The 15,616-nt window shown below is 43.9% G+C and overlaps 1 protein-coding gene across 1 annotated transcript in view; it reads left to right on the forward strand.

The window, feature by feature from the left end:
• Nucleotides 1-14,698, forward strand: part of mcf2b (MCF.2 cell line derived transforming sequence b) — a 39,875-nt gene extending 25,177 nt beyond the window's left edge. The window contains exons 16-26 of the mRNA XM_079507769.1: nt 1,683-1,775; nt 2,213-2,305; nt 3,178-3,303; nt 6,696-6,911; nt 9,382-9,474; nt 9,675-9,753; nt 9,929-9,974; nt 11,630-11,805; nt 11,994-12,109; nt 14,092-14,204; nt 14,293-14,698. Coding sequence (XP_079363895.1) covers nt 1,683-1,775; nt 2,213-2,305; nt 3,178-3,303; nt 6,696-6,911; nt 9,382-9,474; nt 9,675-9,753; nt 9,929-9,974; nt 11,630-11,805; nt 11,994-12,109; nt 14,092-14,204; nt 14,293-14,374 — 1,233 coding nt within the window. The 3' untranslated portion in view covers nt 14,375-14,698. The remainder of the gene's footprint in view (nt 1-1,682; nt 1,776-2,212; nt 2,306-3,177; nt 3,304-6,695; nt 6,912-9,381; nt 9,475-9,674; nt 9,754-9,928; nt 9,975-11,629; nt 11,806-11,993; nt 12,110-14,091; nt 14,205-14,292) is intronic.
• The last annotated feature ends 918 nt before the right edge of the window (nt 14,699-15,616 follow it).

The following is a 15,616-nucleotide window of genomic DNA, read 5'->3' on the forward strand; positions in this document are numbered from 1 at the left end:
TAACAAACTATCTTTACACCTGGGAAAAACTGAATCCATTCTCTTTGGCTCTAATAGTAATCTCAGCAAGGCAAATGGCTTCTTGGTTAGAGTGGGTGACAATGTTATCACACGTAAAGATGAAATTACCTACCTAGGTTCCATCCTGGAGGCTAATCTTTCCGGTGATAAAATGGCCACCAACGTAATCAAAAAGGTCAACCAAAGAACAAGATTCCTTTACAGGATCTCCTCACTGGTCAACAAAAACACCTTGAAGACCCTAACAGGAGCCCTTGTACAAGGTTTCTTTGACTATGCATGCACCTCCTGGTACCACAGCACCTCAAAGGCCCTTAAAACCAGGCTCCAGACTTCCCAAAACAAACTGGTCAGGCTCCTACTTGACCTCGCCCCCCGAACCCACCTCACCCCTGCCCACTTCGACAGGCTGGAATGGCTTAGGGTCGACGACAGAGTACAGCATCTTGCAATGGGTCTGGTCCACAAGATTCGATACACCACCAAGATACCCATGTACCTGTCTAGATACTTCCTTAATGTTAACGAAGTCCACACCCACAACACCAGAGGGAGTGCAACGAACCATGTACAACCCAGATTCGGCACAAACAAGGGACTAAATTCTTTTCGCTCCTATGCCACCAAAATGTGGAACGCCCTACCAACAGTCATTAAGACATGCGAATCCCTTGACTCCTTCAAAACAGCTCTCAAAGGGCACCTACGGATGGCTGCAATTCGAAACTGGCCCCCGTAAAATCTGAATCCCCCCCCACCGCCCCCCCCCCCCCCCTTTTTCCCTCACTGTATATGTTTCTTTTCCCTTTTTACCTCCATTATGATGAATTCCTGTTCTGTCCTTTGTCTATATAGAAGTGTCTATTTGTACGTCTCTAAATGTTTTTGATGAATTGAACATGGTGGACCCTATTGGAAACAAGTGTAATGCTTAATTGGGTCGTCCACTCACAGTTAACAGCCTTTGTATTGAGTTTGTGCTTGAAATGTACTGTAATTCTGCAAACTGTTAATAAATATTTCAATCAATCAATCAATCAATACAGTGGTTTTCAACCTTTTTCATGTCAAGGCCCATTATTTAATTGGCATTTGAGCCACGGCCCACCATTTGATGGGATTTAGCCTCGTAGACACCAAACTGAAGAGTATTGTGTTATTATTGGCTAAGATATTGTCCACAATTCAATGCTTTTGGCAAACGTTGATCAAAATAATAATTCTTCTACATTCTTGTGTATACTTCTTATACATTATGTATTGCAGATGTTTAACAATAATGTAACTAACTAAGAGCGTAAAATGTTTCATTTTACACTCTCAAGAGTAAAATATCTATACGGGTCCATTTGGTTACCAACCATTTAGCTGGGGACCACCTGGAACCCCCTCAAGGACCACTGGTTGAAAACCACTGCACTAGTAGGATGTTTTTGTTGCATTTACAGTGGTCTCTGATTGCAATTAATTATTAATTCCAGCCATTTGAACCATGTTTTGCATGTGAACACATCACTGTGTGTGTGTGTGTGTGTGTGTGTGTGTGTGTGTGTGTGTGTGTGTGTGTGTGTGTGTGTGTGTGTGTGTGTGTGTGTGTGTGTGTGTGTGTGTGTGTGTGTGTGTGTGTGTGTGTGTGTGTGCGTGCGTGCGTGCACGAGCAGAAGGAGAAATTCCAGGTGTATGAGCGCTACTGCCAGAACAAGCCTCGCTCCGAGTTGCTATGGAGACAGTGCTCTGATTCGTCGTTTTTTCAGGTAGTGTGTCGGAAAGGCAGAATGTTACTCACAATGTTACTCCTACAGCAAGTACTACTTTAAGTTAATATAGTTCATAGTGTCAGGGTCAGTGGGGTGTTAGTGAGCCTCACTGCCATGGGGTAGGGCTTTCACTTCTAGTGATTTTTACTAGTTGCCTAGTTTACTAGTCGACTAGTTGTTTAACTACCTATTATGTAAACATTTATTTTTTACATAATAAAATATATAAACTTTTTTTAAATATTATTTGTACATTTAAAAACGGTGTACATTTGTGACTATAACTATAATCTAGCTGATCTTGAGGCCTACACAAACGGGGGGAAAAAAAACTTTTTTTTCCTTTACTAGTTGAATAGTTGACTAGTTGCTTAAAGCCCTACCAAAGGGGAGAAACTGTTTATTGGAAGTCTTCTCATCTCTTCTCATTCTAGGAGTGCCAGAAAAGGCTGGAGCACAAGCTGGGCCTGGACTCCTATCTCCTGAAACCAGTCCAACGCCTCACTAAGTACCAGCTGCTCCTCAAGGTTCTGTACACTCACTTCAATTCAAGAATCTCTTGCTTTGTAGCTGGTACATAGGACAGACAGATGGGAACAGCAGTATGCATACTTGAGGTCAAGGCAAACGCCAAACCATGCATACTTGTACTGAATTTCTAAACATGTAGGTTCAGGTAAAAGCTGTCATCATAGAGAGGGATGGGAACTGTAAGTAGTCATTGCTACACGAGATCAGTTGGTGGCAGTGATGCACCATTCCTTTCATTGCCAATCCCCAAAGGAGAATACAGAGAGAACTGCTTATTTAATTGGTAGACTTCCGCATTTAACTTCATACAGATTTCTTAACTATACTAGTCTTGCATAGCCAGACGGTTGTCTAGCTACATGAGACTATACGGAAACATACCGTCATACTGTGAATAAGGTATATAATCCAATTTGGTTAATTAAAACACAGACTGAAACCCTACATGCATGGTGCTCACTGCTCAAATTGATTTATCCGAGAGACTGGCGGTGACTTTTGCATGCAGCCCGCATAATGCTTTGGTCCATTAATTATTATGTCCACTTCAATCCATTAAATGGAAAGAACGCTGCCGCCCACTCAGCAAGATGGCTGTTTTTGTCTGTGGCAAAAACCCTGGTGCTTGTGTGCTACATGCAAAAGTCATCCGAGCCCCTAGGGTTTTGTGATTGCAAGAAAAAGCAATTCCTACCCCACAGTAATCAAGTTTGTATTTTGACCAATTTGATGATATTGCAAATTCGGATAAAATGTTATTATTATTCGATACGAATGGCATCCCTGCTTCCTATGCTCTCCTTCCTGTCTGTCTCTCTTCTCTGTGCGGAAATATATATTTGACAAACACAGACTCTTCCCTGTGCAGGAACTGTTGAAACACTGTACAGAGCAGCAGTACCGCTGCGAGCTCCAGGAGGCGCTGGACTGCATGTTGGAGCTGCTTAAGTCTGTTAATGACTCCATGCATCAGATAGCCATCACTGGATACCAGGTAGCCATTCATTAGATAGCCATCACCACATACCAGGTAGCCATTCATTAGACAGCCATCACCACATACCAGGTAGCCATTCATTAGACAGCCATCACCACATACCAGGTAGCCATTCATTAAACAGCCATTACCACATACCAGGTAGCCATTCATTAGACAGCCATCACCACATACCAGGTAGCCATTCATTAGACAGCCATCACCACATACCAGGTAGCCATTCATTAAACAGCCATTACCACATACCAGGTAGCCATTCATTAGACAGCCATCACCACATATCAGGTAGCCATTCATTAGATAGCCATCACCACATACGTACCAGGTAGCCATTCATTAGATAGCCATCACCACATACGTACCAGGTAGCCATTCATTAGATAGCCATCACCACATACGTACCAGGTAGCCATTCATTAGATAGCCATCACCACATACGTACCAGGTAGCCATTCATTAGATAGCCATCACCACATACCAGGTAGCCATTCATTAAACAGCCATTACCACATACCAGGTAGCCATTCATTAGATAGCCATCACCACATACCAGGTAGCCATTCATTAAACAGCCATTACCACATACCAGGTAGCCATTCATTAGACAGCCATCACTGGATACCAGGTAGTAGAGATGCGCGGATGCACTGGCGGAACACGTCAATAGGGGAGGCAGAACGCACCGCGAACCGACCCTCACCCCCCTGTATGATACGATGCATTATGTGCGATATAACAACCCATCAAAGCTTGACGTTACATCGCTTTAAAACAAACACATCCCTGCAGCAACTGCGGGTCTTATAAGCCTCGGCCACTTCAACTAATTAACTAAAATATTTATAAGAATTGGCACGGCGGCCAAACAGTTCAAGTACAAGCACTATTTAATTGTACCTCATGCTGGCTCACACTGGTAAGAATCATTAACAACAGCTTCCCAAAATAACATTAACAGGTAGGCTACAGTACAGTAGACAGTCTACCATACACTGACACCACGGCGCGTAAACAGCGCCTCAAACTGTGACTCCGCCCACAACCGGGGGAAGTTGTGATTTGCGCTCGTTCACTGCAATGCAATTTGTGGCATTTTCAAAACAATATTGAGCAGAGTAGCGATTATCAAACGTATTTGCAATGCCATACGTTGAAAGATCTGTTGCCCGTGGACAAGGCACGCTACCTCCGCAAGTTAGATAGCATCGGCATAGATGTTTGTCCGTATGTGATTAAGGATTGGACCAAGTTGCATTGGCAGCCATAGAAAGTTCTTACCCCAGGCTAAAACCGGATGTGACGTCTTTGGGCGTTCCTGTCTAGCGTGGTGTCAGTGTATACTGTAGACTACTGTTACTGTCACTGCCTGCAAGAATGTGATGTTATTAATTGAAGTTCACTTAGCCTGCTTATATCATGCCCTTATCATGCCCTACTCACCTACTGTAATGCCGCGGAGGTTCCATGTTTAACATACTTCCAAAGTGTGTAGCCTACATTGTTTAAGTCACAGATTCATGGTTTTCATATTGTAAATATATGAACATTGGCTAAAAGCTTGTGTTTAATCCACGTGGGTTCTTGTTTACTATACTTGGTTAGACTATAGTGCTTGCCGGCATCATAACAACTGTCACGGCAGCTTTGCTACAACCAAAATGGACTTCCTCTTCCTCTTCAAAATAAGAGCCACTTGTAATGATTAGTCAACACAAGTTTTATTTCTAAGTCTACTTACAGGACGTAGATAAACATTTGTAGCACCCTGAGATAATGCTTTGAATGGGCCCGCTGCCTGCTGCTGTGCCAAGAGGCAGAGCTTGCAAAGTGCGACCAAGTAAAGGTCTTTGTCACCACCAGCCGAAGGCATGGGAAGAGTATGTTTTGCACTCCGTCCGTGTGTCCGTTTTGTCCATCCGTGTGTCCGTCTGTCCGTCTGTTACCAGCTAATCTCCAGCCCCGTTAACCCGGTCGATGCCACACACACTCCCTGGATGCCAACAATGAACCTCTGCCCCAAATTTTCCAGAACGTCCTGTTATAGCGCAAAATCCCGCAAATCGTTACACAGTATCTCTATAGTCATGTGCTGAAGACGGATCTGTCCGATATTTCATAATCCATCCTAATTGGCTAACATTGGCTTTCAAAGTTTGCAGGATTGGCCCGTTTTGAACAAAAAGCCTCAAATCACGAACGCAGCGTGCAATTTACATGAAATCTTTCATGCACTTTCCTACTAGGCTGAGGAATATATATCCTACCCTTTTCACAACAGGTGGATTTTTGCAAAATGCCTCAAATCATCCAATTGCCATCAAAGGTGTGAGAATAAATGGCACCCTTTTCACTTTGGCCTGGAGACCTGTGCCCCGAGGGGCACTTTTTCTAGTCTGACATGTGTGATCGTGATCATCTGACAGATAGAAGGCCCGGGCCCCTGGAGTCCCCGGCCGGGTTACGGCCGTACACCCAGCTCCCCTTGACGGACTGCCCCTGCGTGGATGGGCTCTCATGCCACCCGAATACGCACAAGTGATTTCTCCCACATATCTTGTACTTGTACAGCATGGCTTGGGGATGTACTTCATCAGGCCGCCTCATGCTACAGAAACAGGCCACATGGCTCGACAAGGCTTACTTACTATACTTGAGTGAGCCACCACTCGCCGGCGTCGCCGCCAACCACATAGATAAATGGAAACATCTGTTTTCGCTGCAATGTAGGCTACAGTACCTTCCCGAGCGCAACTCTGAGAGGCAAATGGAACCAAATGGACCCTTAAGGGGAAGTATGCCCACCTGGCAAATGTAAGCAAATCTCACAGGAACAAATTTCCTTTCGTGTCTTTATGCTTGGTTGGGGATGAAAGAGGGGGACATTATGATAAAGCAGATGTAAATTGTATCCACCAATTATTTATTCATATATTGCATTTGTAATATGCGGGAAAAGCGCTGATGGAGTTCAGCTCGTTTATCACAGTATGGCGACTCTGTGGGGAGGGAGGTTTTCTGTTGTTCCTCACATGCATTACACACTGCATATTATAATGACACATTGACGACAGCGAATGAGCATAACAAACTTGAAATTGACAGAATGGGAAGAAGAGACACAAATTAATTAATTGACATGTTCACTTGTATGACCCACATCCGCTACCCGATCCGCGGATAAAACGGCAATCCGCACATCTCTACCAGGAAGCCATTCATCAGATAGTCATCACTGGATACCAGGTAGCCAATCACCCCTTTATGCTCAACGTAGCTTTAAATGAACGACACTAGACCTTGAACACACCATCCATCCCTCCTTTACCTACCTACCAAACTTCTGTCTGTCTGTTTGTCCGTCTGTTTGTCCGTCCGTCCATCCATCCCAGGGTGACCTGAGTCAGTTGGGTCGCGTGGTGTTGCAGGGGAGCTTCAGCGTGTGGATCAGTCATAAGCGAGCGGCGGTGCGCATGAAGGAACTGGCCAGGTTCAAGCCCATGCAGAGGCACCTCTTCCTGTACGAGCACGCTCTGCTGTTCTGCAAGCGGCGCGACGATGACACACACGACAGGACACCCTTCTACAGCTTCAAGCACTGCCTCAGGGTTTGTTTACCTGATGGATAGGGTTTACTTTATGAAATAAAAGGGATCCAAATATGAATGCCTGTGTGTGTGCTAGAGCAGTGGTTCTCACATTTTAACCCATTTTGACCTGGGGACGATTCTACAAATGTCTTCTAAATCCTGACAGTTTTCTGAAAAACCCTGTTTCTATGTCAGTCGTTTTCAAACATTTTCATGTCAAGGACCGCAAAGATTATATGTAATTGGCCACCGACCCCCATCAGAAAATATGTTGTTCCATGGGACCCCCCCAGAAGCAAAGATTTGAGTTAAAACACACTTGAAAACACATTTTCACGATTTTTCAAATAGCAGACCTACAAGCTTGTAGCGCAGCACTCGGTGCCGCGCTATGAGCTTGTAGATCTGCTATTTTTCAATGGCTAAAGTATAACAATGCTTAAAACACCAAAATGGGTTCCCGCCCAAAATGGGTTAATGCACACCAAACTATGGCCTAAAACTATGAGTGTGCAAAAGGAACCAAATGGACCCGTATTTGCAATGCATTGGTTTCCATTTGCACACTCTTGTTCTCTGTGTTCCAAACTATCTATATCCCTGGAGGTTCCCGCACCCCACTTTGACAACCACTGCAAGTCTCAATGTCACAGCCGGATCGACCCAATGCGTATATTATTATCTAATCAATCAGTACTCGTTCTCTAGGCTTTCAGCTACAGCCTTCGGCTGTATTATGTCAGAACTCTGTCAGCTTAACGTCTCAGAGCAGACGTGCGGGTGTGTGTGTGTGTGTGGGGGGGGGCTTTTGTGAATAGTTCAGTTCACATTCACACATGGACAACTCTAAGAAACATAATATTAATCCATGCAATAGCATGTCTTGATTGTACAGGGTTTGATGAGGTCAGATCAACATATGGAATGTCAGAACAGGTCAGCTCCATACAGTATGGAGATCTAAGGGTGGTAGCGGGGACATTCTCTTGAGTGTACAGGGTTTGATGAGGGCCCAGGTAGGGCCGGGGCCTTAATTTTCGGGCCTTTTGGCCGGCTGCACTCATAACTTTGGGGCAGGCCCGTCTGGAGTTTGAATGGACAGGTGGGCCTGTTGAGAACTCTAGTTTTTGCCGGCTGCTGGGCACGGCTGCACTAATAACTTTGGGGCAGGCCCGTCTAGAGTTTGAATGGACAGGTATAAGTCAAAAGGGAGACATCGAAGAGGAAGGATGGATGGGGAAGGATCAATTCAACATATGGAATGTCAGAACAGGTTCTGAAATATATCCATCTATGGAGATCTAAGGGTTTGAGGTTTGAGGTCAGATGTAGAGTTGCTGGCCAATAGTGATAGATAGATAGATAGATCTTTATTGTCATTGCAACAAGTACAACGAAATTAAAAGGGCCAACCGATCAGTGCATCATAAACTAGAATATAAAACTATAAAAGCTAATACAACAAAACACACACACATAACCGTACTTCATGTTATTGCACAAATCCTTATTGCACATGACATATTATATTGCACAGTACACCCTTAACTGCAGCTGTTATTAATGCACAAACCCTGATTGTACTTAACTTAGAACAGCACAATACAACATGCAACGTGCAACGGATCATTTCCTAGCAGCATTTAGTGTGAAATGATGACATCACAGATCTCCATATGGGCTTAACTGCGACAGCAGGTCGCATTTACTATGACATCAGGGTCTCCACATCTCCATCCCTGATGATGTCACATGATGTCACGAGACCTGACACACTTAACTGACGGGAAATGCTCGATTCCATAGTTAACTGCGACCTTCACAATAATTCAATTAAATTGAACAATCAATTATTCAAAGTACAAATAAAAATGTTCAATCTCCGATTTTTTAAGTCCCACAATGTAAAGTTCCTTTCAGTGTCTCAAATGAGTAAAGTATCAAAAAAGTAATCCCAAAAGTAATTGAATGAAAAATGGTAGATCTTCTATTTTCCAAAAATCAAGTAATCCATAAAGTCATCCAATCAAAAGGCAATGCATTGCTCAAAAAGGGGAAAAAATATATTCCTCACCTAACCTTCAAGTCAGGATGCTACAGCAGGTTCCCCTTTTAATTTGTCCAAAAGCTAAAATTGATTCAGAGCTAAACCCACAGAAATGTTACTTGACCAAACTTTTCTTCTTCAGATCTCAAGGTTTTCTGGCCCAACTACTCTGTGGTTTATCAATTTCTGATTCTGGTTTAGTAATTATAGTATTGGCCTTCAAATAGTCTTTGACACTCCAAACACTCACTTCCTCACTTCCTGTACATTTATAGATGTTCCTGGTACCTCACTTTCTGGAACCATTGCTAACATGCTTTTTCCCACAGCTCCCCCTATGATCAAACCTTGTCAACAGAAAAGGAATGACCTCCGCTTATTTCTGTGATGACGGCCTGAAAGGTCACAACTTTCACCAGGATATATATTTTTGTACTGTAGATGAGTGCAGTGGGCATCACGGAAAACGTTAAGGGAGACCTGAAGAAGTTTGAGATCTGGTACAGCGGCAGGGAGGAGGTGTACATAGTGCAGGTAAACACTGCTGCTGCTCTCTCTCTCTCTCTCTCTCTCTGTTTACACACATGCACACACGCACACACACACACGCACGCACGCACACATGCACGCACACACACGCACACACACACACACACACGTGTGCAGACATTGCTCAGTATTATTCTGACTGGCTTTGTGCTCTGTTGTGGTCTTGTTGGTGTGGGTGTTTATAGGCTCCTACACTGGAGGTGAAAGTCTCTTGGCTTAACGAGATTCGCAAGATTCTCACTAACCAGCAGCAACTGCACCACGGTCTGTATTACTGTCCCTATTTTTTCCCTATTTCAGTCTTTCTTTCTTGCAACAGCTCTCTATTAATCTGCTTAACTTCCGAATGTAATATCCCTCTCATAATCCTTATTTGCACCATTTGTTAACCCTCTTGGTCTCAAACTTCCATGTCCTCTGTCCTGCCTTCTTTGCTCAGAGGAGACCCCAACCCTTATGCCGTCAGACACACCCCTCTCTGACAGGTGACACTCTCTGCATGACATCCTTTGTCGCATGAGAGCAATTGTGTGATTTTATAAACACTACTGAAGAATGCAGGAATGGGTTCAAATCACTTTCAATTCAGTCAATTCAGTCCTGAGAGAGGTGTAAAATGTAATATGTTCAAGTAGTCGAATTTACAAAGTCAGGTCTTGATTCAATTTTAGGAATTGACTTAATTGAAAGCAAGTCACCACATTGTGTTCTCTCCCTTTGAAGAAAGCATCTTGTTTATCTGTGTGATGGAAAGACAAACATTTACGTAGGCACGTGTGTTTATGTAGATTAGATTGAAGAAAATGTCCATGTTATGTTTGCTGTTAGCATGGTGGCATTCCATGAATGACTGATAATATCTGAATGATTACGATTATGCAAATGTAGTCTTGAATATTTGAAAACATTTAGGCTGCAGTGGTAAGGTGTTTTTCCACCTGCAAAATGATTACAAAAAAGTCAACTTGATTTGATGACAGTTTCAATCTGAATGAACATTAATGTCATTATTCCGACCTCCCATTAGTCCGACCGATTTTAAATAACACTATCCCAAACCCTAACCTCAGTCTTAACCGGCCACGTTGGCCACGCATCAGTCTTAACTGGCCACGTAGGTCGCTAACCCTAACCTCAGTCTTAAGCGGACACGTAGGTCGCTAGCCTTAACCTCAGTCTTAACCGGCCATGTAGGTCGGAATAACAGGATGTCGGACTTATGGGCAGTCCCCGAACAAAATCTGTGTTTCACCGTTCCAATGCTATTCCCCATGGTGCTGGCCGGCCCAGCCGTGGGCATACAATGCCAAATTCAGGACACATGGACAAACTGCAACACCAAGTGGCGTTGTTAGGCACGAGCAATACGACTGGTTGAATGGCCACACCACTGCGCCGTGGGCTTCAATGTATTCCTGCTTGTTCACTTAAGAAATGTATGAGAATGTGTAAAGAATTATAGACCTGGTTCAAATAGCCTTTGCTCTTAATGCGCTCTAATGTTTGATTTGATCCACATGGTGTAGCAGCTGGGTGGGGTTTACATCTTCTAAGTACTTTAGAAGATGCTGTGCAAGTTATCAATCACAGACAACTGTCTACCAATTACAGTACTGTAAGTGTCTCTAGTGTCTAAACTCTCTGCTCTTCATATGAACCAACCCCCAGGTCCCCCACCCATCTGAAACTACCAAAATATTTAAATCAAGCACATAGAATTATTTGCAAATACTATTTGAAAGGATAAAGTGTACATGTCATAATATTGTCATATATTGTAGCAATCATTGATGAACCTGGTACTTGCCCTGCTACTTGGTTTACTATCATTTTGGCAATGGTTAGTAAATGAGCCACTTTATTAAACAATGAAACCTAGAAACCAAAGCATTTTTTATGAGAATCCGTTATGCCGGTGGTTAACGGAGTACACTGTTTTGGGTTATTAAATTCACTCATTGGATGCTGCAATATATGCCCGTGTCAACGGAAGAGAATGCTGGATTAACTCATAGAATGTGAATGACGTAGGAGCCTGTTTCGTGACAGTGTTGGTGTTGTTGTTGTTGTTTTTCTTTTTCTTTTTCCTGTGTGTTCTTTTTTGTTGTTGTTTGTCGTGGTGTCGTTCCCGTGGGTTCAGTGTGTCGGGGGTGTGTGTGTCGTGGGGCGGAGCGTCGGTGGCGGGCTGCTCAGCGTGTCTCCATGTTCCTCACAGCTCCACGGCGACAAGCCACTCCCTCAGGCATCCACAGGGGGAGGAGTCACTGTACACAAGCCCCGCCCTCTCGGAACCCGTCGTCCAGTCTCCTCGACGGAGTGAGTTACCATGCCGGAAACGGGACAATATGACCCACACAAACACAAACATTTCCTGATGTTTTATGAGACATAAAGACATCGGCATTGTAAAAGAAATGTACACCGATGATTTAGCATAAGTTGAGTAAACCAGAAGCTTCAGGTATCGTAGGTCAGTCGTCATATCAGCTCTCTGTCATCTGCAGGCTGGCCTGCCCCTGCCCACTCAGTGGCTATCTGTGAAGGCCTGGAGGACTGGGGTGGAGCAACAGACCTTTCCAACCTAACGGACTCAGACGAGGATGATCAGCCTGCACCATTGAGAGAGATTGTGAGAGTTCTCTTAAATATGTAATAGTTCTTTTTGTGATTATGATCACTCTGAGTGGAGCTTTTTGCTTTCCAAAATTTACATTTTTCAGGAAATGAAAAATATACATTTTTCCTTATATTTACCTTATATTTAGAAAACAAAGCAATACTGCCTTATCAAAGTTGGTGTTGTGACTTTATATATTGTCAATTACTCAATTACTTATTAAGAAGTTTGTCCCAATCGTTTTTTACTACTTTCCATTTGTTCAATATTTACGAAACAACACGACGTTCAACACAGGTGTTCAATAACACTGATTTAGGCAAAAAAAATCGAAAACCTCAAAAATGAGAGGTTTAGGAGGTTTTCTCCCAACAGCAATGACATTCAAGAATTCCTAAACGCTTGACTATAAAAGGTTTTAAGAAGTGATTTAAAATACTACTGAGGTAGCCTGTCTGTCAATAGGCAGAGTGTTCCACAGTCGGGGAGCTTAAACAGCAAAGGCCCGGTCACCTTTGATCACAAGACGGGTTCTAGGAATTATCCAGCAGAGCTGCATCAACCGATCACAGAGAATGTCTAGGCACATAGGGAGTCAGAAAATCCTTTATGTAATTTGGAGCAAGGCCATTTAAAGCTTTAAAGGCGATCAATACATTTAAAAATTGGCAGCCAGTGTAAGTTGGCAAGCACAAGAGTAATGTGTCCGTATTTATTTGTGCCTGTTAAAATTCAGGCAGCAATGCTCTGCAGTCTGCACCTGTTGGAGTCGGTGAAGTGAGCACTGATGGTGAAGTGCATAATATAAAAGTGAAAAGGCATGGATTATTTTTGTTTTTAGTAGGAGACCGTCTTTATTTGAAATAAGACAGGACAACATTCTTAAAGATATCAGCATCAAACTACAACAAAATGTCTGTCTGCCCACCTGCTTGATATTTGTGTTCAATGAACCAAGCTCACTGTGTGAAGCAGGTTGATGGAATTATGACTGACCTCAGCTTTATCATGTTCAGTTTAGGGGCATCCAACATTTGATATAGACGGAATTAAAGGCAAGGGAATGATCTAAACGACTTACGTTATTAGATTGGTGATGGGGAACACCTAGCCCCTCTCGGAACCCTACGTTAAAGTTTTCTGACATTTGGATGACTTTAGCATAGGGTCCCTTACCATCGATGTGCTACATGCTAATTATCAAACGCACACTGACTTACCGTTGCTTTTGCTGCGCTGTGTGTATGATAGTGAGTCACTGACGTGTTCCAAAATAAGCATATAGGAGCTATAGGAGACAACTGAGCCCTCCGCGAACGGCGCAGAAGCCGTTAAGTATTTTTAATCTTTGTTAGACCGTTTTGGCAGCTCTGAAATTCTCTCTTCCTTCCTTCCTTGACTTCCTTATTGACATCCCATTGTCCCGCCTCCAGCGCCGGAACTGGCTATCTGCGCGTTCCTGCCTCTGTCGCAGGTAGCCAGCCACGGTGCTGGAGGCGGGACAATGGGATGTCAATAAGGAAGTCAAGGAAGGAAGGAAGAGAGAATTTCAGAGCTGCCAAAACGGTCTAACAAAGATTAAAAATACTTAACGGCTTCTGCGCCGTTCGCGGAGGGTTCAGTTGTCTCCGTTGTCTCCTATAGCTCCTATATGCTTCTTTTGGAATATGTCAGCATCACACACACACAGCGAAGCACATGCGTTTGAGAGGGTAAGTCGGAGTGCGTTCTAAAAATAGCATGTAGCTTTGCTTTGGTGTCACCGGACCCTATGGGTTGGGGTCCAAAGGAGCCCCCGTCTCCGGGGGGTCCGGAGACGGGCTAGGGAACACCATGGCCCTGAATAATCTCGCTGAGGGGAAGCATGCATATTGAGAATAACAGGGCAAAGAATAGCCCATTGAGGAACACCACAGTTAAAATCAGCAACATTATAAATAGACGATTTTCCTAAGTTCAAGTAACTCTACCGTCTTCCATTCCAGGTGGCTGGCAGGTACAGGGTCATGGTGGAGAGCAGCATGGCCAGCACTGATGACATCATCTTTAATTGCGGTGATGTAATCCAGTTGCTGCATGAGAACTCATCGGGAATGTGGTAAGAAGTCTGTTGCAATAGCATGCAGTCAGTTTAAAACAGAGACCGTAATGCACATGAAGCGTTTGTTGTTTGTGTCATAATGCAGGGTGGTGAGAAATGTGAGTCGTGGCGAGCAGGGACGTGTCCTATCGGAGGACCTGCACAGGATTCTGGGGGAGGCCTGCTGAGAACAAACCAGGAGCGAGGATAGGAGATGCGGTGGCCGCGATACGTTTCCATCTCTCAGTCCGTTTTCGTCACTACATCCCCCTCATCTGCCTGCCTATCTCCACCTAGAGTACAGTATGTCTCTTAGTGCCAAGGGTTCCACACGCCCACACACTGTACAAATGCACCACGTACACAAAAACACCGTAACACACGCACACCTTACACTGTTATAAAGTTCATATATTTTTATGTCTGTTCATGGCCCGAAGAAAATGACTATACCCAGACATTCATCTACCTGTCAGACTGAAGCACAACATTAACGACAGACTGTAGTCTTCCATATAACAGACATTATGACATTATCACTGCAGAAGAATCCAGGCTGCAGAACCGAACCTCAGCAAATGAAGAATTGAACCTCAGACAGCTGCAACAATGCAACTCAGCAACACTTTATGAGAGATGGGACTGCCTTTTCCAGCAGTGCTACGTTAGATGTTTTTTTTTGTGCGGGGGGGGGGGGGGGGGGGGGGGGGGGGGGGGGGGGGTGGGGGGGGGGGGGGGGGGGGGGGGGGGGGGGGGGGGGTCTGGGTGTTAGAACTGAGTTGAATGGAGTTGTCTTTGTGTGTCTTGAAGTAGTAGAGGAGGCTGAAACAGCCAAAAAGCAACATGCACATCCAAGTGCCTACTAGGCAGGGTACTGGATTAAACAAAGTCACAAGTAAAGAAATGCAAAAAATCCACACACCATTTTATGCTTCCAGTACTTTCTTTACTTAAAATGGTAACGTTTCGAGCCATAGACCTTGGTCTGAGCTACGGCTCGAAACGTTACAATTTCAAGTAAAGAAAGTTCTGGGAGCATAAAATGGTGTGCGGATTTTTTGCATTTCTTTTCTGTGTCTTGATACATATTATTTTGGGACTTTATTCAAGCTGTACCATTTTCTATTTTCTTATTATGTATGCCATCATGATTGTCAGCACTCACACACCAGATCCACGTAGGCCTACAGAGGTATCGTATCATGATCCTTGTGCCAAACTATGAAGATACACCGTTTAATTGCACAGCATAAATGTCGTGGCTTTGTTTTTTATATCACTGTGTCTTGATTCTTCTCTGCTGCTAAGCCTTACCTGTTGATGTCCAGTATACTAAGTCAGTGGTTCTCAACCTTTTCAAGCTGTGACCCCCCACTTGGAATGTAGGAGTTGAGGCATTACATTTTGTTTGACTCGGTTCCACAGATAAA

The sequence above is a fragment of the Electrona antarctica genome, assembly GCF_951216825.1.
Source record: "Electrona antarctica genome assembly, chromosome: 8".
In the NCBI taxonomy this organism is placed as follows: Eukaryota; Metazoa; Chordata; class Actinopteri; order Myctophiformes; family Myctophidae; genus Electrona; species Electrona antarctica.